The following is a 25,176-nucleotide window of genomic DNA, read 5'->3' on the forward strand; positions in this document are numbered from 1 at the left end:
TATGTGATTGGTTTCTTGTGGGGTGGGTGATGGGAGGGTCGAACTCACCCTGGGCTGAAAACTGAGTAGGCAAGATGACTTGATTCTGGATAGGCCCTATCCAGTTTGGGTAGGGAAGCTTCTGGAGAGAATGAAAGAAAGTGAATCCTTAGAACCATAAGTAACCTTCCAAATGCCCATCCTCAGAAAACTGAGGATTATTCTTCTCTTGTGGAAAGAGGAAATCTGTTGTCAGTCTGCCCTGGGACTAAGAAGCAGTCTGGGGGAAAGTTTCCCAGGCCAAGACACAACCAGCAACAGCTGCCTAGATGGTCTGAAAACCCATCCTTGAAGCCCATATCTGAGTTAGCAACCAGCTCTCAGGTTAGGGGCTAGCCCAGGTGGAAGTTAGGTGGGAGATTCCATGGCAAACTAGCCAAAATGATGCGGGCTACGATCAGCTACCCAGCGCCAGTTGGATCTTCCCTGAGAATGCTCCAATGGTAGTGAAAACCTAGGCAAAGCACCAGCAGCAACACTGAGTTTGTAGTTTGAAGCTCCCAATCTTGAATCTCTCATGTGTAAACGTTCTGGGGTCACCAAAGGTAGTATAATAAAACGGCAATAAAGACGGACTTCCCTGGATGTCCCACATGAATTTCCTACTAGTCAGAGTAGGCTGCTGGGCCTAAGTCAGGCACTAGGAACCTCAAAGTAGGGTGCTGTCTTTCCAGTTCAAACCTTCCACCAGAAGTAACTTTCCTACCTGTCTCAGCAAGTCTCTGCTGCACCTGCACATCTGTAAAGACCATTTAAGACTTAAGCCAAAGGAATAAAGGCAATCCTGAATTTCCAGGCACTACTTCCACCTTGAAAAGGGAGACAAGCATGGAAGCACAAGGAACCAAATGCTTCATGACAATTTGTGTTAAAGAGATCAGATCAGCTGCAATAAATAAAATAGTGTGGCATTAAATGGTGGTGGGTTGATCAAAGCGAGCTTCGGGATGGAGGATAGGATAGGAACCAGCTGTCTTGGAAGAGGAGCTGGATGGTTTCAGGAAAAAAGAACAGGATCAAGGTCTGAGAGATCGCTCCATATGCTGTGCGTGTTTTCATGCAGGAGGCCCAGTTTTAATCCTTGCCACTAAGTGGTACTCTGAGCACCACTGATTGTGGCTCAAGAGAACAAAAAGAGAAAAGTAGGTGCCAAGATTCTGAGGTATTAGTGTTTTGGTGGACCTTGAAAGAGGCTGTGGAGATCAGAGAACTAAAGAGAGGAAAGCTATAAACTTGGAGAGACATACTTCACATAGGGACTGGAGAGAGAGTATAGCAAGTTAGGTGCTAGCCTTGCTGAGTCAACCTGAGTGTCACCACAAAAGGTTCCCCCAAGCACTGCCAAGAGTGACCCCAGAGGCAGAGCTAGAAATAAGCCCTGGGAACCATTGGTTGTGAATCAACCTCCCCCCCCCCAATAATAAATTCATATTTTTAAAAACAAATTTCTGTCTGGAAGAGGGTATACTATAGGGGGCAGTTGAGTAGTAGAGGAAATCAAGTGCTTGATTAGGTGCTATTCTAGGTGCTAAAGATACGCAGTCAATAAAACAGATGAAATACAATGTGTCCTGTTCCCTAAGGCCACCGAGTGGACAGTGGACTACTGAAGTGAGTTTGTACTAGCTCATAAGAGCTCACTATGAATTTTTCAGGAATTGACAGCTGGGTTTTGAAATTTAGCCATCATTGAAAATTGAGGTAAGTCAGCACTACAAATCAATGTTAAATGTTCAAAATATATCATTTTCTAATTATCGTATTGCATTCTGCTACTCATGCTCTTGACATTGCTTGCATCAATTGTATCTTCATGAAAATATCCTATAGTGACATATTTCTGCATATTTCTTCTTAACTCTATCTTAAAAATATTTTTGTGGTAGCTAGAAGACGGCTATGGAAGGAGTATTTACCCCATAGTAATCAGCAGATGTTGCACAACAGAGCATTTTTACTTCCAGAGAGATTGCTGTTAAACATTTATCAGATCACCCTTTGACAGAGTTAGGAGCACAGCCTAAAGATGTAGTTACACTACCATGGATTCTTAGCCATTGGGCAACAATGGGAATAGTTAAGATACCTAATATCCAAAGATATATATATATATATATTCCTGTTGTTCATCGATTTGCTCAAGCGGGCCTTGTAACATTGTGAGACTTGTTACTGTGTTTGGCATATTGAATACGTCACAGATAGCTTGCCAGGCTTTGCCATGTGGGCGTAATACTCTCGGTAGCTTGCTGGGCTCTCCGAGAGGGGTGAAGGAATCAAACTCAGGTCGGCCATGTTGGCTGCGTGCAAGGCAAACACCCTACCCACTGTGCTATATATATATCTGAATATATATATAGATGTACAAGTATGTATATATATATTTGTGAAGTGGAATCAATACTACAGTACATATTGGATGCTTTATGTAGAATCCCCCTGGAAATGCTTCCCTGGTGATGGGAGCCTGGTGATTCACTTGGGCCCAGTGGTGCTTGAGGGCTATCAGGGCCACATGTGGTGGTGCTTTGGGAGCCATATAGTGGTAGTTATGGGACACTGGGCCTCAAACCTGCTAGGTAAGTATGTGCTCTACCACTTGAGTGGCCTCCCCATCCCTCACTGGGGTACTATCAGTGCTTCAGTATTTAGCACGGTGCCAGTAACATACATGTGCCAATAAGAGACCACAGGGTACAGATGTCAAGGCACTTGCCTTGCATGTGGTCAACTCTGTTGCTCCCTGAACACTGGCAGGAATGACCCCTGAGCACAGAGCCTGAGTATATCTGAGTGTGGCCCAACGTTCGCTGATCTTACACCCTCCATCAAATAAAAACGTGCCAAGAGTCATAAGTCAATTAATATAATTATTCATGAAAAGCAAGAATGAACTGTGTAGGAAATACATTCTAGACAAATCAAACGAAATAATGCCTGTTGGAGGAGATGATAAGCAGAGGACTCTGGTCCACTTGGAAATTTATGTCTAAATTTATGTCTAAGCCTTCTAGGCTCAGGGCCAGGGACTCCAGTCTCTGCTCCGGACAGTCTCCTGCCCCAACAGCTGCCTAGCTCAGCCCTCGGTGGGCTCCAGGAGTGACAGATCAGAGGTAGCATGTACTCAACACAGGGACAGAGAGTCAGTGTAGCTTAACCCTAGCCCCTGGCAAAGCAAGAGGAAGCCCAATCGATGAGTACATCTGTGGACCCCATTTTGGGCTAATGAGAGAGAACATTGCATGGAAAAATCGGGGGGAAAAGGTCGAATTTTTCTAGACTTGAATTCTTTAGGAAATCAAGCAAGAGACTGATACTGAACTGTCCAAACCTCCCCTAAGGCAGTAGCCGGTTACATGGAGAGGGAATGTGCCAGGAGCTGAGACATCAGGAAAGCTGGGAAGCCCGCTTCAGGGAGGAAAATCTGGGATTGGCTCTGGGGAGGGGTGGCGGGCATTGATACCTGTGGCCTCCAGAGGGCGCTCAGGCTCAAGTATGAACGAGCACCTTCTACGCTGCCATGCTAGAGGGCGGGGTATGTCGCAGGATAGGAAGAAGCAGCCACTGAGGTGAGAAGAAAAATCACACCAACCCCGTCTTGGATCCCCTGAGAAGAGTTATCTAGTGCCAGCTTTGCCATCATAGCCACAGGACAGGTTCCCAAAGCAGACCTATTTCTTTGTCTCTCAGCTTTTGCTCCAAACTTGATCTCCAGCTCCACATTGCCTGCAAGACTGCTGACCTCGTTCCTGGGGATGGGGGCAGGGAATGGGGCAGGGAGCAAAGAGGAAGGTTCCAGTAGTGGTACTTCAGCCACCTTAGAGTAGACAAAATAACTACAGACTAGCAGGAAAGAGGTGACTTCGGGCTGGAGATCACTCCAGCGGGTGATCTGCACAGTGGGTAGGGCGTTTGGCGGGTTTGACCTGGGTTTGATTCCCAGCATCCCATATGGTCCCCCTGAGTAAGTAATTCATGAGTGCAGAGTCAGGAGTAACCCCTGAGTATCGCCGGGTGTAACCCAAAAAGAAAATTTAAAAAAAAAAACAAGAAAGAAGAAAAAAAAGGAAAGAAAAGAAAGAAAGAAAGAAAGGAAGGAAGGAAGAAAGAAAGGAAGAAAGAAAGAAAGAGAGGTCACTTCTGGGATGGAGAGATCCGGATCTGGGAAGGGTACCTGAGCTATGTGGGAAAGACAGGCAAGCTTTCAGAAGCAAGTGCAGTTACCAGCTCCCAGTGAATGTGCTGTGTCCCCTCAAGGAGTCTGGTAGGGGTCTTCTGGACCATCAGACCTTCATGATGGTTTTCAGGACCAGTATACCCTCACCATGGGCATCCAGAAACCACAGACTCTCACGCACTACAGACTTTCAGGCATGAAAGCTCCCATTTTTCCCAGACAGACTCAGTGAAATCTTAGGACACAGAGCTACCGTTCTGGAACTAGAGACAGCTGTTGAGGGGGTTGCTAATGAAAGGTCACTCGGCACTGGGAGGGGGAAATCCCAGGAGGGTTATATAATGTTTCGAGATTGAGCGGGAAGGAAGGAGTGAGGGGGAGTCTGGGAGAGGTGGCCTAGTGCCCAGAAGTTGGGGTGAGCAGGTCCTGCCGGGTATGCCCTGTACGGGAGAAGCTGTGGGTGTCGGGCATCTGCTGGAGAAACTGTGGCACTCTCCAGGTAAAACGAGTTCATCGTTGCCCACTAGCCAAAGAGGGAGGAGGACTGATGCTAACAAGGCATATTTTCATTCGTAAGTCTGTAGAGGACACTGAATCCCGTGGCAGAGACCCGGTCATGTGGTGCTCTCGAGAGTCTGGCAATCTTTGTTTTCCTGTTGGAGAGCCCTTTGCAGAAAAGAAAAGTCCTGTCTAAGACCTTCGCTGGTGGTGCAGAGGGATGTCAGGGGCACTGAGCAATCGCAGTGGGAGCAGGTCCTTTCAGCTCGGGCTAGGGAACAAGTCCTGGAACCCCAGCCTGTCCCATATATGAATGTCCATAATTGTCTTCCTTCTCAGATGGACATAGGGTGGGCCTGGGGGGTGTTCCCTGGGGGTGCTGAGGAGAGCAGGCTCTGGAGACAGCAGGTGAGATCCCAAGGCTACAGGAGGGGAGGAAGGGAGTATGTAGACCATAAGATGGAAGGCAGTGACAGGGAACTATGACTGCCATCACTTTATGCCTCCCAGCACAGCACACCCCAATCCCTAATGCCCCCCTTATCACAGAGGAGGAGCGTTATTACCCGTTTGACTAGGACACTGGCAATACTAGTACTTGAAACCCACTTGTTTTCATTTATCAATGGTTCACTGGACACCCATTACATGTAAGGTGAGACTGAAGACCCAAAACAATGGGAGAAGAAGCAACAAATAAATAACAGATGAAATCATTTCAAGTGTTAGCAAGTGCCATGGAAGAAACAGGCTTGAGTCAAATGACTGGCTCAGGTGGTGGAGAAAATTTCCATGGCAAAGATTACATTTAAGCGAGAATTAGCTGTCAATACTATGAATGCTTTGACAGTATAAAAAAAAAGTTTTATTTATCTTGTGATTGGCAAATAAAGCATTTCCTTCTTGATGGGAACTACCACAAGAAAGACCAATGACTGGTAGTCTCTCCCCCTACCCCTTACTGTCAGCCTTTCCCCAGGCAGGTGATTTTTGCAAAGCTGGTAGAGGTGGGTTAGGGGAGGGACTTGGACATTTGGTGACAATGAAACATTATTGACCCAACAAGACCAAAGCTGAAGAGGCTTGGGAAACCCCCTAGAATTTACCTAAGGGAGGAAAAAAAATCAGCTCTCTGAATTAGTCTCCCTCCTCCCACCCCCCTCTCTCTGAAATATGAATGATTTTTGCTGTCTTAAAACAGGGCTCTTTGTATACAAAACCTGTTTCCTCCTTTCTCTCCCATTGCAGAGGAAAAATCAGAAGGTGATCCAACATAGCTCTAGCCCTTTCCAAGCTGAACGGGCAGCCAGCCATCCCTGAGGTGATGAAAGCCGTGCTCGGCACCAACAGCCCTGGCCAGTCCCTGCTAATAAGTCAGCGAAGGGGGTGGGGGCTTCCTGCCGGGAAGAGTCAGTCCTGGACACAACTTTCTGTCCAGACCCTGACCTTATTTGCAGTGGTGTAATCAGCCAATATTGGCAGAGTCCTAAGAGACAGTTTCATCCCAGCAGGCCTGGCGGCGGGGGTGGTGCTGTGGCCACCTCTATATAAGGAGCTCAGCAGGTGCCCAGAGCTGTCCTGGCCTTTCCAGCTCAACATGGCTAAGGCACTGCTTGCACTCGGGTTATTGGGCCTCTGCTGGCCGCTGGACATTGCCCACCCTCTTTCTCTGTGAGTAAAGCTGGGCCTAGGAATGGAGGACTGGGGTCTAGGCTAGAGTGGAACAGGGCCAGTTTTCCTACGGGGAAAGTTTGACTGAGGGACTGAAAGTGTGACTGGGTTCTGTGTTCCCAGATATCTCTCTGTTTTCTCTCCAGGACTGGTGGTCCCAGAAACACAGCCGAAGGTAGAAATGAGACCCAGCCGAAACCAGACATGGCGGGTGAGCCCCTGACTCCCTGAGTCTGTTTCTCTGTGTATCTGTGTCTGATCACCTCACTGACCTTTTTCTCTGTGAAATCCCACCTCCACCCCAGAACTCTGCTCGGATGACTGGAGCTTCGACACTATGACCCTGGATGACAACGGGGCCATGCTGTTTTTCAAAGGTAGGAGGGTTTAAGGGTGGGAGACATTAGGATCTCAAATTTGATCTCCTTGCAAACAGTGAATGCAGCTGTACAAGATCTTGGGCATCATCTGAGAGCATCATTTGCTGCTTCTCGGTGCCATTCTCAGTTGGCCTAAGGTTTGTTCCGGTTTCCTGAGTGAATATGTACTTTTCAGGGGAGTTCATGTGGAGGAGTCATAGCTGGACCCGGGAGCTAATCTCAGACAGGTGGAAGAATTTCAACAGCTCAGTGGATGCTGCATTCCGCCACGGGCATGACAGCGTCTTCCTGATCAAGGTACTGTGTGAATGGGGGTCAGGGCTTTGTCAGGAATTGCTGGGTTTGGCATCGCAGACACTCCCCCGAGGGACCCTGGCACTGACCTTTTGCCAATGTGCTCACTTTTCTCCCCTGGTCCTTTCCTTCTACCCAAAAACTCAAGCTAAGAGAGTGTATGTGTACGTGGATCTGGCAGGCAGGCACAATGGACGGTTGCTCTTGTCCAGTCCCCGGCTTCATTCATTTTTTTTTTTTTGCTTTTTGGGGGGGTTTACATCCTGTGACGCACAGGGGTTTCTCCTGGCTCTGCACTCAGGAGTCACCCTGGTGGTGCTTGGGGAACCATGTGGGGTGCCGGGGATTGAACTCAGGTCAGCTGTGTGCAAGGCAAATGCCCCATCCGCTGTACTATGGCTCCAGCCCCCTGAGCTTCATTCAGACCTTTTCTTGGCCTACTTGCCACCCCTCCCTTTCCTTGGCTTCCGTGACCCTGCTTCAGGTCCTCGGTGGCCAGATTCGCTTACAATAGCAAGCGGGGTATGAAATCCAGCACGCTCTTCGCAGCAAGTCCCATGCTCTGTCCCAGGCTGTGTCTGGCAGAGGAGGGTGCTAGGGTGCTCTCTCCTAACTTGTGTCAAGACACTGTGTGGTTGGGTGGTCTGCTCTGCCACTATGTTTACCTTCTGCTTCTTTTTGGTTTTCTTTTGTTTTTCTTTAAGGGCCACACTCAGCAGTACTCAGGTATTACTCTTGAGTGTGTGCTCAGGGAGTACTCCTGGTGGGCTTGGGGGACCATGTGGGATGCTGGGCACTGAACCCAGGTCAGCTATGTGCCAGGCAAATGCTCTATGCACTATACAATTGCTCGGGCCCCTCCTTCTGCTTCTTTCTCTGCTCTTCTCACTTTTCACATCCCCAGCTAGTACCCGAACATTGTGTGGGGTACCCGATCCCAGTCTTGTCTTTCCTTCCTTGCCTTCCTTCTCTTCTTCCCTTCCTCCTTCCCTCCCTCCCTTCCTCCCTTCCTCTTTCCCCTCCCTCCCTTCCTTCCTTCCTTCCTTCCTTCCTTCCTTCCCTTCCTTCCCTCCTCCTTCCCTCCCTCCCTCCCTCCCTTCCTTCCTTCCTTCCTTCCTTCCTTCCTTCCTTCCTTCCTTCCTTCCTTCCTCCCTCCCTTCCTTCCCTCCTCCTTCCCTCCCTCCCTTCCTTCCTTCCTTCCTTCCTTCCTTCCTTCCTTCCTTCCCTTCCTTCCCTCCTCCTTCCCTCCCTCCCTCCCTCCCTTCCTTCCTTCCTTCCTTCCTTCCTTCCTTCCTTCCTTCCTCCCTCCCTTCCTTCCCTCCTCCTTCCCTCCCTCCCTCCCTTCCTTCCTTCCTTCCTTCCTCCCTCCCTTCCTTCCCTCCTCCTTCCCTCCCTCCCTTCCTTCCTTCCTCCCTCCCTCCCTCCCTCCCTCCCTTCCTTCCTTCCTTCCTTCCTTCCTTCCTTCCTTCCTTCCTTCCTCCTTCCCTTCCTTCCTTCCTTCCTTCCCTTCCTTCCCTCCTCCTTCCCTCCCTCCCTCCCTTCCTCCCTTCTTCCCTCCCTCCCTCCCTCCCTCCCTCCCTCCCTCCCTTCCTTCTTTCCTTCCTTCCTTCCTTCTTTCCTTCCTTCCTTCCTTCCTTCCTCCCTTCCTCCCTTCCTCCCTTCCTCCCTTCCTCCCTTCCTCCCTTCCTCCCTTCCTCCCTTCCTTCCTTCCTTCCTTCCTTCCTTCCTTCCTCCCTCCCTCCCTCCCACACCCAGCAGCAGTGCTTAAGGCTTACTCCTGGCTTTCTTCTTCGGAATCACTCTTGGTAGTACCTGTGTGACCATATGTGGTGAGGGGATTGAGCTCAGGCCAGCCCCATGCAGGGCAAGTGCTTTTCCTGCTGTACCATCTCTCCAACCCCCGGTCGTCCTTTAGCCATTCTCCCCAGAAATTCTTCACTGCTGCCGTGATTCTTGGGCTCTCAAGACATAAATCTCTCCCCATGCTCCAGACAGCTCTTTCCTAATTCCTGGCTGATATTGCTTAGATGTTCTGTGGTTACCTCATTTCATAGCCCTCAAACTGAATTTAGTATCTTCCTTACAAACCCACCCTCCTTCTGTGTCTCCTATTTCAATAAATAATCACCATGGCTCAGTTACTACAAGTGCACAGGGGTCTTAAGGTCTGGTGCTTCATTAATTTTTTCCTCCTCTCCTGCCACAAAGTGTAGTAGTCACACAAGACTGAGCGTATTCTGTATATGCTGCTTCTTCTGTTGGTTAACACACTTTTCCTGCTTGTTCACCTGGAAAATTCTCCCTCAGTTTTCAACTCTTTGCCCCAAAGTTCCCTGCCCTGTGAAGCCTTCAGGAATAAGTTGACATAGCAGCCCTTACCTCCTATACTACCTCTCTGGTCCTCTACAATATGCTACTTAAAAACAGACATAGAAAGTTTTATAACTTCCTTAGTCCCAGTATCTCCCCCAATATCTGGCATGTAGTATAATACCTGGCATTTGGCAACTGTTTTTTTAAAGGAATGAATGAGTTAATAAAAGTACAAACAGGGGGACAGGGTCTGGAATGAAAGTACAGCAGGGAGGGCATTTGCCTTGCACACGGCTAACCCGAGTTTGATCCCCAGTATTCCATACAGTCTTCCGAGCACTGGCAGGAGTAGTTCCTGAATGCAGAGCCAGGAGTAACCCCTAAAGCATTGCTGGATGTGACCAAAAAAGCCAAAATAATAACAACAACAACAAATATGAGGACAACTGCAGGATGACTCCTTGTGAATGTGCCCACCACGACTAGTGGCATTGCTTATTATATACAGCCAGATGGATGCGCTAGGCTAATAGTGATGGGGTTTGCAGATTCCAACTGGGTTATTCCTTTGTGTAAGGGGACAGTACACGGCTCTTCAGAGATCAATTACATGAACATAGAAAGATTAGTATAAGTGCAGTAGCGTGAAGATACTGTGAGTGTACACAGAGCAGCAATGTTTGGTATGTATAATTAAATTGCCCCAGAGCTTTGGGCAAGAACAGCAAAACTGACTCCTAGACTGAGAGAAAACAATGGTGGTTATCAGAGGGAAAATGGTACAGGATAAGAAGAGGGATCACTTTTTTTTTCTTTTTGCTCTTTGGGTCACACCTGGTGATGCACAGGGGTTACTCCTGGCTCTGCACTCAGGAATTACTCCTGGCAATACTCGGGGGACCATATGGGATGCTGGGAATTGAACCTGGGTTGGCCGTGTTTAAGGCCAACCCTCTGTGCTATCGCTACAGCCCTGAAGAGGGGTCTTTTGAGTGGTAGGATGGCACTGGAAATTTGGTGGTCAGAGTAGTGAAAATTATACACAGGGAGAGATGAAACACTAACCTCTGAAATTTCATAATAGTGCAATTATAAATTATAAATCAATACAATTGCTAAAAAACCACATGATTTTGTATGTAGGGGGACAAAGTCTGGCTGTTCTCTCCTGAGATGAAGAAAGAATATCCACAGCTGCTCCAAGATGAGTTTCCTGGAATCCCATCGCCAGTGGATGCAGCGGTGGAATGTCACCGTGGGGAATGCCAAGATGAGGGTGTCCTCTTCTTCCAAGGTCAGTGCAGGCTGGAGTACGAGAACCTGGAGCAGAGGTGGGTGGGTGTGGATGGAGGTGGTGGTGGAACTGCTGTATGGCTTCCAGGGAAGAAAAAAAAAAAATAGAGAAGTCAGTTTTGCTTTAGCCGTCAAGTAAAGGAAGGAGAAAAGTCATCCTTGGCAGGCAACTAGGTACAATTTTGCTGAAAGTTCCTTGTTGTTGGGGCTGGAGCACTGGTATAGTAAGTATGGTGTTTGCCGGAGTTCAATCCTGGGATCCTATATGGTCCCCGGAGCACCACCTGAATGAATTCCTGAATGCAGAGCCAGTAGTAATCCCAGAACATCACGAGGCATGCCCCTCCCCACCAAAAAAAAAAAAAAAGTTCCTTCTTGTTCTCCTGTGATCTTTAGGACAAATCTGTGCCCTTTAGTCATACAAGATTTACCAGAAACCAGCTCCAACTAGTACTCTATTTCCACACTCATACACTTACCTCGAAAGCAAAATTGCAAAAGCTGTTCCATCCATCCATATGCAATTTGCTTCATACCTCAGACTTGTGTCCTTTGGATTTGCCATTCATCCTGTTGTCTACCTTGCGATTCCTGCTTCAGTTTCAGTTTAGATGTTTCCTTCTTCACATGAGTTCCCTGATTCCCCATTGTCCTTGATGAGCTGATCACACGCTCTCTGCTGCTGGATTTTATTGTAAGGTCATTCATCTGCCTCCCTACGGCTGTGAGCCATATGTGTCCAGAACCACATCTAGCCATTCTAAGCTCTAGGCAAACGCTGGGAGGGGGAAGCCCAGACTCACGAATGCTTATTGATTGGACAAAGGTAACCGCACGTGGTTCTGGGACATGACCACCAAAACCAAAAAGGAGCGCTTCTGGCCAGCTGTTCAGAACTGCTCCTCTGCTCTGCGATGGATCGGCCGCTACTACTGCTTCCAGGGAAATCAGTTCCTGCGCTTTGACCCAGTCACAGGAGAGGTGCTTCCTAGGTACCCTCTGGATATGCGAGACTATTTCATGCCCTGTCCTGGCAGAGGTAAGAAATCTCCAGCCCCTAGTGCCTATTGGAAGTCAGATGCCCCACCCCCACTCCCCCCGAGTTTGCAGACCCCCCTATATCTACCTCCTCACCTTGACTTTCAGCTCAGTGCCATTCCCATTATGGCTCTTCCCCTTTGTTCTCCTATGGGGGAGCCTACAACCCCACTAACCCCACACAGCTCTTCCAGCAATAGACCTGTGGTGGAAGGTCCAACACACTCTGATGTGTGAACTCCCTCTGTGTTCCTCTTGTCTATTTCCTCACCCAGGCCACGGACAAAGGACTAGGCCCAAGAACAGTACCCACCCTATGCACATGCGCTGTAGCCCGGATCTAGTCTTGTCTGCACTGCTGTTTGACAACCATGGTGCCATTTATGCCTTCAGTGGTGAGAGATGACCCTCAACTCCCCCCATTTCTGTTCTCTGTACCCCATGTATGTCTCTCAACTTTAATGCTTTTCCTCCATTTTCATTGCTGTGTCCCTTATTTCATCTCCTCAGTCCCTCCTCCGCACACATCTGTGATGCTTATCCTTTAATCTTCTCTCTCCTGGCTGAGATCTCTAACTTCATCCACCTGTCTATCTTCCAGTACTATCAACCCTTAATGTCTGTGCCCTCTTCAGATCTCTCCGGGTAACTGCAACACTTCCCGTCTCCCTTGCCCTCTGTTGAGTCCTCTAGCTCCCCCTTGCTTTCTGGGCTTCTCAGTTTCTAGAACTCCTTATGAATCATTCGCTCTTGCATGTCATGTAAGGTTCCTCTGACTTCCTCCAAACGTATCCTCGGGAGTACCAGCTTTTTCTAGGAGCCTGGTTGCTATGTCCTGGTCTCTGGCATGGCATTACCCAGGGGATAGGATATTCCCATAGCTGAGAACCAACTAAGAAACATTGCAGCCCTTAGATCTTTAAGATAGTGTCACTAATTGGAGGAGGTTTCTTCTGTAAGAAGCTCTTCTCCCCAGATCTGTGGCATCAAATGATATAAGCCATCTAGAGGTGTTCTGGGATTAATCAGGCAGCTAGTGGTGAGTCTTGCTTTACAGTTGAGAGTAGCTCCAAGAGAAAGAATGGAAAAACACATTCATCCTGAGATATATTTATGATCAGACACAAAGGAATGTATAGCAGTAAGAACATGGAATTAAAAAAATATTTTTCTTAGCTTCTAACCCCTGACCAAATATGGCTGTCAAGATATAATTTGAGATATACATTCATGGTGAAAGAAGGAATAGGCACAGGGATGGAATGGACATCAGGAATGAACTCAGTGATGAAAACAGCTGACAGAGATAAAGCACACACCTAGAGTAAATTACAGATCTAGAGAACTTATAAGCATCAGGAGAACATGCAGCTATGGTGAGGGTATAGAAGGAAGGAGAGAGAGAAAGAGAGAGAGAGAGAGAGAAATAGGAAAGAGAGAGGCTGATTAAGGAAACAGTATTTCCATACAAAGATATAGAGAGAACAACATCTGGCTATCTCTGAGGAAGTTACTAGTTAAAGCTAAAAGATTATGAGGGGCGGGAGCGATAGCACAGCGGGTATGGCGTTTGCCTTGCATGCGGCCAAACCAGGTTTGATTCCCAGCATCCCATATAGTCTCCTGAGCATCACCAGGAGTAATTCCTGAGTGCAGAGCCAGGAGTAACCCTTGAACATCGCCTGGTGTGACCCAAAAAGCAAAATAACAATAATAATAATAATAGATCATGAATAGAGAAGTGAGAAAGGACATAACAGACCATGGACTTGCCAGAATTGTGCAAACGCAGAGAGAGGGGCCAGAGAGATAGCATAGCTGGTAAAGTGCTTGTCTTGCATGTGGATAGCAGCACCACGTACAGTCCCCCAACCCACTCCAGGAGGTATTGAAAAATGGGTTGAGGAAGGAAATTAAACACTAGTTTAGTCAACTCCTTTGCTAATTGTTATGTTATGACACAAAAATTATTATGAAAAAGGGTGAACAGAATTTGGGTGCTGGTCTAGGTTCCCCCTCACTCCCCTAACAGTGAACACAGCGAAGGGGGGGAGGGAAGAGAGAGAGAGACAGAGAGACAGAGAGAGACAGAGGGATACAGAGAGAGACAGAGAGAAAGGACTCAGTGGAAGCTTGCGTTGGTACTTCCCTTTTAAGTATTACATTTTGTCTATATAGCATTCCCGCCCCTGGATATCTGAATGGTAGAGGGAGTCCCCCACTAAACCCTGTGACATTGGCCTTACCCAGCAATTTGGCCACTATCAGGGCCCTTCTGACTCTGGTTCCAATCGAGTGACACTGCCCAGCATTGCTAATCAAAGTGAATTTGACTTCTCCCTCCCCCCACCTCTTAGCCTCCATCTATACTCTTTTGTCTCTTTCTGGATACTTCCTGCATCTTTCACTAGTCTATACTGCCTCTTTTTCCTCTCCTAGCAGTAACTCTGATACCCCAACAGGGACCCACTACTGGCGTCTGGACTCCAGAAAGGATGGGTGGCACAGCTGGCCCATTTCCCATGTGTGGCCCCAGGGTCCTTCAATAGTGGATGCTGCCTTTTCCTGGGAGGACAGACTCTATCTGATCCAAGTATGTGTTTAGAGAGAAGCTTGAGGAGGAGCCTGGGGAATATCCAGCTCTCTGCTGATTCTTGTCCTTTGTCCCCCAGGGCACTCAGGTCTACATCTTTCTGACAAAGGGAGGCTATCCCCTAGTAGAAGGTTATCCAAAGCGACTGGAGAAAGAGATTGGGAGCCCTTACGGGATCAGCCTGGCTTCTGTGGATGCAGCTTTTGTCTGTCCTGGGTCTTCTCGGCTCCATGTCATGGCAGGTAAGAGACATCTGAGTACCAAGGATGACTTTTTCTGCCACCTCTCCATGGCATATATTTGAGAAGGATTTGGTCAAGATCCTCTGACATGTTGTGTCTGGTGCCTTCTTCCCAGGACGGAAGCTGTGGTGGCTGGACCTGAAGTTAGGAGCACAAGCCACGTGGACAGAACTCCCTTGGCCTCATGAGAAGGTTGACGGAGCCCTGTGTATGGAAAAGCCCCTTGTCCCCAACTCATGTTCCACTAGTGGTCCCACCATATACCTCATTCACGGTCCCAATTTGTACTGCTACAGTGATGTGGAGAAACTGAGCTCAGCCAAGGCCCTTCCCCAGCCTCAACGAGTGGCTGACCTCCTGGGCTGCAGCCACTGAAAGGGCTCCTACTGCGAACCTGCTTCCTTCTCCCTGGTTTCCTTAAAATAAAGCCATGGTGCTGCTTCACTTGAACTGTGGGCGTCTGGTTGTGGGACAGTCTCACATTTCCCTTTGAACTGAGACGTTAGTAATCTCTATTTTGAGGTGTTCCCATTTAAACAAGGCAGTGAGAGGCAGGGCTGGCAAAGATCAAGTCTCATTTGTGCACAGATGATGATGAAAAGATCACAAACTTTTTCCTCAGTCTGTCTATATAGAAATAAGGGTTAAATGTAGCGAAAGGGGCTACTGTTTTTATACAGCAAGTAAGAAGCAGAACAGAGTGTTGTGTTCAGGGATCATTCTTCGCGGTGATGAGGTAAAATGCTGTTCTGGCATCAAGCCTCGGTGAGCAACATACAAGGCAAGTGCCTTAACCCCTGTACTATCTCTCTGGCCCCTAAACAACTTTACTTTGGGTTTGTTTTTGGACCATACCCAGTGATGCTTAGGGGTTATTCCTGTCATGGCTCTTAGGAAATACTCCTGGCAGTGCTTGGGGGACCATATGGGATACTGGGGATTGAACCCAGGTCTGCAATGTGCAAGGAAAGTGCCCTCTGTACCGGCTGTACTATCTCTCCAGCCCCAAAGACTTCTTTTTTCTTTTCTTTTAAACAATACATTTATTTCTCTATACCCTTTCATTTCAATTCAATCTAACTGTAAAAAGAAAACAACAAAACTTTATGGCATCAAATATGAATGAATTCACATTCCAGTTAGACCTTTAACTCTGTATTGAGAAACTTACTCAGCCTCTCTGAGTCTTTTGTGTATGGTCTGTGTGCTTGCTCACATGTGTATGCAAAATAGGAATGTATATATAATCACTGTTCAATAAAGACAGAGAAATCATTCTAAATATTCCAAATAGGGAAGGATTTCCCTATGTCACAATCCGGGCTGGAGCGATAGCACAGCGGGTAGGGCGTTTGCAAACGGCCGACCCGGGTTGGATTCCTCTGTCCCTCTCAGAGAGCCTGGCAAGCTACCGAGAGTATCCCGCCCACATGGCAAAGCCTGGCAAGCTCCCCGTGGTGTATTTGATATGCCAGAAACAGTAAAAGTCACACAACGGAGACATTATTGGTGCCCGCTCGAGCAAATGAATGGACAACGGAAGGGCAGTGCTACAGTGCTACAGAGAAGGATTTAATGCAAGGACGTTGTTGCAAAGTTGTTGGAGGAAATATAGAGAAGCATAAGGGAAAGAAGGGAAAGAAAGGTTACCAAGAGACCAGGAAGCTACTACTAATCTTGGCTTGGAAGAGAGAAAAGAAGAAAAAGTATTGCTCCAAGATCAAGTTGCTGGAATCTACAAATCTGCAGTATCCACTGATTGTGGTTGGATTCTGTATTACTAACTCTGCTGGAACTGCCTCTACTTTTGTTAGGGAAGAACCACAGATATTGCCAGAGGCACTGGCAGGAGCCAGAGAGTCTCCCGTCCTCCCACTTGGAGCTCTCACTTGAGAGTTCCCATTGGCAGAAGCTAACTGGGATAAAGTGAGTTTGAGAAGTGTGTTTTCCAGATTTATAGCTGGAAGATGGATGTGAAGATGGTTCTAAGGAACAATATCTGCCACATTAATTTACCGTAACTTGTAGTTGTTATAAGTGATAAAACTCAATTCAAAAGTGATGCCAATAATGTAAACAAATAATCAAAGCTTTGAACACCCCCCCCCCAACAAACTTAGAACTCTCTGGCAAAAGATGGCAAAAACTAGATATTTTGAGGTTTGTAGTTTTATGTTTTGGGGGGCCATAGCTGGCAATACTCAAGGATTACTCCTGGCTTTGCCTCAGGAATCAATCCTGGAGGTGTTCCAGGAACCATATGAAGTGCAGGTAATTGAACCTTGGTTTGGCTGCCTGTAAGAAAAGTTCTCTGCCTCCGTTTTCTCTGCCCCCAAAGACATGTCATTTGAAGAATGTGACAGACACTTTTGGGGATAGGGGAATGGGGGGTCGGGGGGGAGTGGGAAAGGATGTATCTGGCGGTGCTCAGGGCTTACTCCTGGGTCTATGGTCAGGGATTACTCCTGGGGGATCTCTGGGGACCATATGGGTGCCAGAAATGGATCCTGGGTAGGCCACATGTAAGGCAAATGCCCTACCATTTACTATCACTTTGGCCCCATGAATTGTACATTTGTGCTGATAAGATCCCAGATGCCTGGCTGGACAATACTGATAAGTGGAGACTGAAATGGAGACTACTTATCAATCCTTACCATCATGAAAACATATACCCCTGATGATATTTCTCTATCACATCCTATACATGCAATTTATGTCCACTGTCTATTCCTCAACCATACATATTCTTTCCCCTTATGAATATGTATGAGTTTTCTGAAAAACTATTAAATATGTATAGACTGTGATATCACTCTAGCTCTACCAGGCATAAAACGAGACTCCAATTCCTCTCTTTGAAACTTACTCTACATCTGTGCTATTCCTTCTTGTTTTCCTGATAATAATAATGCCCCCCCATTTTTTATTTTTCATTTTTTATAATTTTATTTATTGAATCACCGTGAGAGCAGTTACAAAGCTTTCAGGTCTAAGTCTTGGTCATACAATGAAACACCTGTACCTTCACCAGTGACCATTCTCCACCACCAAAAACCCCAGTATACCCCCATCCCACACCCTCCCCCTACCTGTGGGGCAGATGATTTCCACATTACTCTCTCTCTACTTTGATCACATTCAATATTTCGACACCAGACCCACCATTATTATTTGAGATTTTACCCCAACTCTCAGATCTGCTGAAAAGGCAACAGTAGACTATTTGTGTTCTATTGCTGGCTATGAATAACATATGATGTCGCATGATTGCAGTAGGGCCATGTGATTTTGAAATTGCGAAATTTTAACACTTAAATCTGGAGGAATTTCTGCCAAAAGCCACTGGGTTTCGAGATTTGCTCCTGAGTCACTGGGACCATGGCCATTGAGCAGCTTGATCAGGAGCCAGAGAGGCCGTTCGTGGGCGATGACTTGGGGTCTTGTTGGGACGGGGAGACCAGGACTGGCTCCACCCCCATCCTGTGAGGCCCAACAAGTTTCGTCACTGCGGGCCCAGACCTGACTGTCCAATGGCCTCTGGAGGATGACAGCCACTAAGATGCCAAGGGGGAGCAGGCGGAGGGACAACATCCTTTCCTCCCTGGGGTGGCCCAGCAACAGTAATGTACTGTGGGGTTTCTGCCAAAAGCCACTGAGTTTAGAGATTTGTTTCTGAGTCTCTGGGATCATGGCCATTAAGCAGCTTGATCAGGAGCCAGAGAGGCCATTCGTGGGCGATGACTTGGGGTCTTGTTGGGGTGGGGAGGACAGGACCGGCTCCACCCCCATCCTGTGAGGCCCTGCGTGTCTAGTCACTGGGGGCCCAAACCTGACTGTCCAGTGGCTTCTGAAGGATGGTGGCCACTGGGCCGCCGGGGGGAACAGGCCAAGGCACGAAACCTATTTCCACCTGGATTGGCCCAGCACCGGTAACCTACTGCAGGGACCGGACGCATTTCTGCCAAAATCCGCTGGGTTTCGAGATTTGTTTCTGAGTCTCTGGGATCATGGCCATTAAGCAGTTCGATCAGGAACCAGAGAGGCCATGCCTCCAATTATATAGCTGAGCCAGAGGTGGTTTGTGGGTGTGTTTCCCACATACCTAATTTTTGGCTGTTTACTTTCTTTGTAAACTTCCCCCAAGTTTTTGGGGTCTGGCCAAAGGCACAGCAGCAATTTTGGGGTATCTGTAAATCTCAAGGCACCATCAGGCTGCTGATGCACTCGCCTCACAGGTACAGATTGACCTGCTGGCGGCACCATACTCCCAGCCCCTTTTTTCTATTTAGTTGTTTCTGTGAATTTTTGAATGGCAGTAAAATAAAATTTATTGATATTATGTGAATCTAGACAGTGATAAACAAGTGTTAATGTTATCAGACATCTGTCTCCATTCCTTAGTTCTGCTTCTGGAAATTGATTTTATTTTCAGGTATGCTCATCCTTCAAGGTCATAAGATGTCCACCAGATTTAGATTTTACCACCACTTCTTGTCCAATAATTTCTGGAAATTTCCTGAATTTATTTCACAGTCTCAAATTTAGCCATCTCTAAATTGATCAGTTTGATACTGATAGGGCAATCAGGGGTTAGGAGTGTGACACTGAAGTGGGATGATTCCCTTAGAACTTAACAGACTAATGGAGAGTGGGGCAGATGGGTCCTAAAAGAAAATCGAGAAGCCAGAGTTATAGTACAGCAGATTAGGCACTTGACTTGCATGAGGCTGACCCAGTTTTGATCCCCGGTAACCCCCTACAAGCTCTCCAGAAATAACTACTGTGTGCAGAGTCAGGAGTAAGCCCTGAGCACGCTGAGTGTACCCCTAAACAAAAATAAATAAAGTAGTAATGAAAAAAAGAAAATTGTTGTGCTGTTACCAATAAAAGGAAAATGGATGCTGGACAGATAACAACAGCGGTAACCATGTTTGTAACATAATAATACTTTATAACAGTTCTGTTTTCCATTCAACTTTCCTTCCCCTTCCTCTTATAAAGTCACTGAAAACACTGATACATAATATGCTTAAAACTTTATCCAGCTCCTACCTTTTAAATTACCTTATCTTTTCTATCTTTTTTGTTTATTTGTTTGTTTATTTTGGGGGGTCACATCCAGCAGTGCTCAGGGGTTACTTTGGATCCACACTCAGTAATTACTCCTGGCAGTGCTGGGGGACCAAACTGGGGATTTATGCCATGTGCAAGGCAAATGCCCACCCGCCTGTACTATCGTTCTAGCTCTCCACCTTTCTTTAGCCTATAAAAGTATATATTTTTCTCTATAATCCTAGATCCCATTCCCTCTCAGCACCCCTACGATCTCCCTCCATATCTCATCTTCCTTTTTCTTTTAATTTTAGTTTTTGTGGGATCACTCTGCCCCCATGCCTAGATGTCTTCACTGGCCCCTTGGAGGGGAGTGGGTTGAGTTTCCCTCCCTGCCCCGAGCAGAGTCCCAGCAGCCGAAAACCTCCGGAACCCAGCCACGGCCATGCTCAAGCCCACCCTTCACACGCTCAGACGAGCCTCACACAGGAAAAAAACGGCAGAGGAACCCAGATGTGTGGGACCCGGGGCTGAGAACTCCAAGCCTGCTCGGATCGGGACTGGGCCTGCTACACTAAGATCCCCTATTTTCCAGTAGCTAGGCAGTCACACCCACAAACTGCCCCCGGCGTCATGCAATCCCCTCAATGGCCAAGATCCAGAGACTATGAAACAAAGCTCCTGGAAGCATGTGGCCTCATTTGTGGCCGCGCCACCTCTTATAGTCTAATTCTCCCTCTTGTAGAACCTGGCAAGCTACCGAGAGTATCCTGCCAACACGGCAGAGCCTAGCAAGCTCCCCATGGTGTATTTGATATGCCAAAAACAGTAACAATAATGGGTCTCATTTTCCTGACCCTGAAAGAGCCTCCAATGTGGCACCATTGGGAAGGACGAGTAAAGAGAGGCTGCTAAAATCTTTGGGCTAGGACAAATGAAGATGTTACTGACACCTGCTCAAGAAAATTGATGACAGTGACAGTGATACTGTGGGACCACATTTGGTAGTGCTTGGGGAATACTCCTTGCAGTGCATAGGGAATTATATGGTACCAGAGATTGAACCTTGGGTCTCCTGCATACAAAGTATGTGCTCCAGACTTTGATCTATCTCCACAGCAGCCCTTCCCCTTTTTTCTTAATTTAAAAATTTGTCCCCTGCTGAAAACTTTCTGTAGTTGATGTCTGTGTCCAAGACCACTACCTTAAAAAAAAATCACTTACATCCCATCAACATCAAGACCCAGAGACTATAAAACCCAGCTCCCGGAAGAGAACAGCACAGAGTCTCCTGACCCCGCACCTGGCTGTCCTCTCCAGGGCCCCTTGGAGGGGAGCGGGTTGAGTTTTCCTCCCCGCCCCGATCAGGGCTCTGGCAACCCAAGACCTCCAGAACCAGCCACCACCATGCTGAGACCACTCTCCACATGCATGAAAGTACCGGCAGAGGAACAAAGGCATGCGAGTCTGGGGGCTGAGATCTCCAAGCCTGCTTGGATCGAGGCTGAGCATCCTCCATCCAGATCCTCCATATTCCAGTAGGCAGGGGTCACATCCACCGACTGGCACCGTTTAATCCCATCAACGGCCAAGACCCAGAGACTATAAAACCCATCTCCTGGAAGTGCCCAGCCACATTTGAAGCCGCGTGACATCTTATTATCTCATTTTTACTTTGGACAAACTGGCAGGCTACTGAATGTAAACTGCCCACACGGCAGAGTCTGGCAAACTCCCCGTGGCGTACCCAATATGCCAAATACCAGTAACAATGATGGGTCTCATTCTCCTAACCCTGAAAGAACCTTGAATATTGCACTTTTTAAAAAATCTCAGGGCTAGGACGAAGGAGACGTTACTGGGGCCTGCTGGAGGCAATCGACGAACAACAGGATGGTCCTGATCGTGATCGTGATCACTTACAGCAAGTTTATTCCACAAAATGTCTCATAAGGGGGCCCTACTCTTATTTTTTTTCTTTCCTCCATCTTCTGTTTGCTCAATATTTTGCATTGTGCCTTCTTCTTCCACTTTCTGCTAATATGGATCATGTAATAGGATACATGACCTCTATGTCACTAAATTCAAAGGATTTTTTTTTTTGGTCTTGACCTTATTGGAAATCTTTGCCACATTCAATGCTGTTGACCACTTCCTCCTTGAAAATCTTTCCTCTTTTAGATTTCTTCCATGACATTACTCTCTCCTTCTCTTACCCTATTTTTTCTTGTGTTTGCTTCTTGGTCTTCTTCTCCTCTGTGGGTTCCTCAAATGCTGACTTTCTCAGATTTCGGCTTCAGTCCTTTTCTCTTTCCATCCTATATGTCTTTCTGGAAATGTGTTAGGCTAGTCCTGTTGAATAAGGGTGTTGAGGAAGTCTTTGCCAGACACAGCATCTGACTTAAGAATTTTATTCCATATGATATGTGGGAAGATTTTACTCCTTATAGATTTTCCAAATGATAACAAACACCCAGAAGAACAAGGGTACATTGTATAAACTATATGAAAAAGAAAGCAATATTTATATGCAGTAATGGAAAAGGCTGTCTTTGTTTCTCAAGCGTTTTTGCTGTTAATATGTATTCCATATAAGTGATTTGGGTGCCAATTGTCTGGTAATACAAACTGACTGATCTATCAAACAAATAGCATAATACCAGTACTTGGCAAATGATGTTGGGCGCATTGTTTCTAACTCAAATTTCTCTTATTAACAAAATAGTCACTTAAAAATTATTTCCACAGAGACCTATTTTGATCTACACCATATGTAACATCTGAGGTGGTTCACAGGCTATGAATTGTTTGTGGGCCATGAAGAGCCCAAAGGAGGAAAAGATAGAGTAGATTATTAAGAATGAATGAAGTGCATAGGTTTAATCCCATTTGATAGGACGCTTTGCAGACTACAAACTCAGAAACTTATAGCAAACTTATAGAAACTTATAGTGTGTGACTGCACATTTTGTCTTTTAGCTAATCGGACTCATTTCCCCACCTCGCCATCCCAGCTATGTGCATCTGTTTACTTGATATTTCTCTGATATTGTAGCCGTCTCAGTGGGACTGGGGAGACACGTATTCAGGTGGGCTATAAACAGGTGATCTTTTGTCTTGTTTTCATTTGCTCAAGCAGGAACCTGAAAGTTACCCTTTCCTTCATACATCCACCTTCAGCCAACTGACCGCTAATTTTTATGAGTTCTACCTCATTAATATTTATTAAATCTATGGAATTTTCTTTATCTCTCCTACCACCTGCTGCCCTGCATTATAATCACTTCCCACCTAGACTGCATTGTTTTATAATATGCCTTCACACTGCTTAATTGTGTTCTCCTATCTTGTTCCCACTTGCCAACTGAAAGTGCTCTTCCAAAATGCAACGGGGTGAACATACATTCCCCTGCTTCCAACTCTTTGATGGTTTTCCATTGCCTTAAAAAGTAAAGTCCAAAGCCCTTAGCCTAACTCATAAGACCTTTCTTGTACTGGTACTCACTCACCATTTCAGATTATCATTCTTCTCTACTAACACATCCAAACTGGCCTTCTTATATTTCTTCTTAGAGTTGTAATACTTTCTCCCTATTCACCTCTCTCTTCTTCACCTTATTCTCTCACTTAAGTCTCACTTCCTTATGAAATCCTTTCCAAACTTCCCTATGCCAAATTTAGTCCAGTTAGTGTCTTCAAAACACTCCTCACATTTCTAACCATATGTTTAGTGTCTCTTTTCCCTGTTTTTCATGATTTATGAGGATAGAACTATATATATTTTTTCTTTACATATTGCTAGCACCAAGGACAGTGCCTTGCACACAATTAGTTGCTGAGAGTGATCGAATGAAGAGACTTTTCTTCCTTTGTGCAACTCTTCCTCATTTTTAAGGATCAAGGTAAGATGTTATCTCCTCTAGGTTGGGTTACTGTCAAATGTGAATCACCTTTAGGTCCCTAGGTCCTTATGTGGAATCTGATACATGGTTCCTAAATCATGGATGTTTCTGAAATCCTAATAAACTCAGCAAGCAGTTGGTAAGTGCTGAAACTGAGTAATAAGTATATGAATACTTATTATACTCTCTGGACTCTTTGTTTATATTTAAAGACTTCCAAAATCAAAAGTTAACAAGCTTATATTCATTCACCGTGAGTCAAGTGAAGGTTTTTCAGAGATGATCTTGAGGCTTCTAACTTGAGTAAGTCAGTAGGGGCATTCACTGGGACCAAGGGGAGCTGCATTCTATTTCTTTCTCTCACTGAGTGTGTGAGAGGAGGGAGTGTGGTGAGGGCATTGGGGAAATTTCTATTTCACCCCAGCGAAAGTTCTTAATAAAATCCATTAAGAAGATCAAATAGTGTTGGGGGCTGGAGAGCTAGTACAGTAGGTAAGGAGCTTGCCTTGCACAGGGCGACCCAGGTGCACCCTGTCTGGTTTCCCGAGAACCACCCAGAGTGATTCCTGAGCGCAGAACCAGGAGTAACCCCTGAACATCGCTGGGTGTGCTTCACCCCCTCTTCCTCCCTCCCGCCAAAGAAGATCAAATAATGTACTAAGATTGCACATCTTTAGTTGAGGGCCTCGCTAGTTAGTTGCGCAGTACGTTCACATGCGCAAAAATTGAGTCTGTCCTGGAGGGCTGAGCCACGAGCGGCTTTCTGGACGGTAACATTCTCCCTCGCCTTCCTTGATGGCCTCTGCCCACTGGGAAGCTCTATGCAGGGACTCTGCAGTAAACGCTACACCCACCAACCTTTCCTTCACATCTTTCACCTCCATCCCTCCTTCTTCCTTCCTTCTGTGACTCCCCGCTCCCCCCCACGCCCCTCCCCACACATACGCCAGAGCAATTAATTTTGACACATTTGAGGCTTTGGGTGTCCCGTCCTCCTGCTCTGTAGCAGAGGTAGGGGCGGAAACATCTGACTCGGGGCCTGATTTCACCCGTGTAACTGCAGCAAGGCCAGTTGCTCGGTCTTTCTGAATCTCAGCATCTGTCTCTGAAAAATGAGGGGGGTGGAGAGAGAAATGGTGGTGGGGGGGAGGGGGGAGAGACTTCACAGGGCTGAGGTGAGGGTGGACGCACAGGAAAAAAAAAAAAAAGGCTGGACCCCGGACGGAGCGGGACACGGGGCGAGCGGGTCAATACTGCCGCGCTATTATTATCCTCCACGCTGTGTCCCCGCCGCTTCTCCGGGACCCTCCCCTGCCGCCGGGCTCCCACCTGGACGGCGCGCCGGCCCGGGGCGCGGGGCGCGCGCGGTGAGTCCTAGGGATGGGGTGGGGGAGCCGGGCGGGGCCGGGGTCGGCCCCGAGGCGCGGGGCGTTAGCTGGCGAGCGCCGTTTGGGAGGCGGGAGGCTCGCCGCTGACCCGAGGGCCCGTGCGTGTGCGTGTGTGTGTGTATGTGTGTGTGTGCACGCGCGCGTTTGTGTGTGTTTATGTGTCTGTGTGTGTTTGGGGGGAGGGTCCCGCGGCAAGCGGCGGCCGCCCGCGCGTGCTCGCGCGTGCTCGCGCGCCCGCTCCAAGATGGCGCCCCGCCCCCGCCCCCCCCCCGCGCGCCCCCGTCTCCCCCCGC

General features: G+C 47.3%; 1 protein-coding gene across 1 annotated transcript; it reads left to right on the top strand.

The window, feature by feature from the left end:
• Positions 1-6,258: 6,258 nt before the first annotated feature.
• HPX (hemopexin) lies at positions 6,259-14,982 on the top strand. The gene is made up of 10 exons (XM_056116258.1): positions 6,259-6,385; positions 6,532-6,596; positions 6,691-6,762; positions 6,941-7,062; positions 10,516-10,666; positions 11,492-11,704; positions 11,979-12,098; positions 14,166-14,296; positions 14,376-14,538; positions 14,654-14,982. Exons 1-10 carry the CDS (start codon positions 6,312-6,314, stop codon positions 14,911-14,913), a joined length of 1,371 nt encoding a protein of 456 aa, XP_055972233.1. The 5' UTR covers positions 6,259-6,311; the 3' UTR covers positions 14,914-14,982.
• Positions 14,983-25,176: the final 10,194 nt, after the last annotated feature.

Source organism: Sorex fumeus, unplaced genomic scaffold (assembly GCF_029834395.1).
Source record: "Sorex fumeus unplaced genomic scaffold, SorFum_2.1 ptg000030l, whole genome shotgun sequence".
Taxonomy (NCBI): domain Eukaryota; kingdom Metazoa; phylum Chordata; class Mammalia; order Eulipotyphla; family Soricidae; genus Sorex; species Sorex fumeus.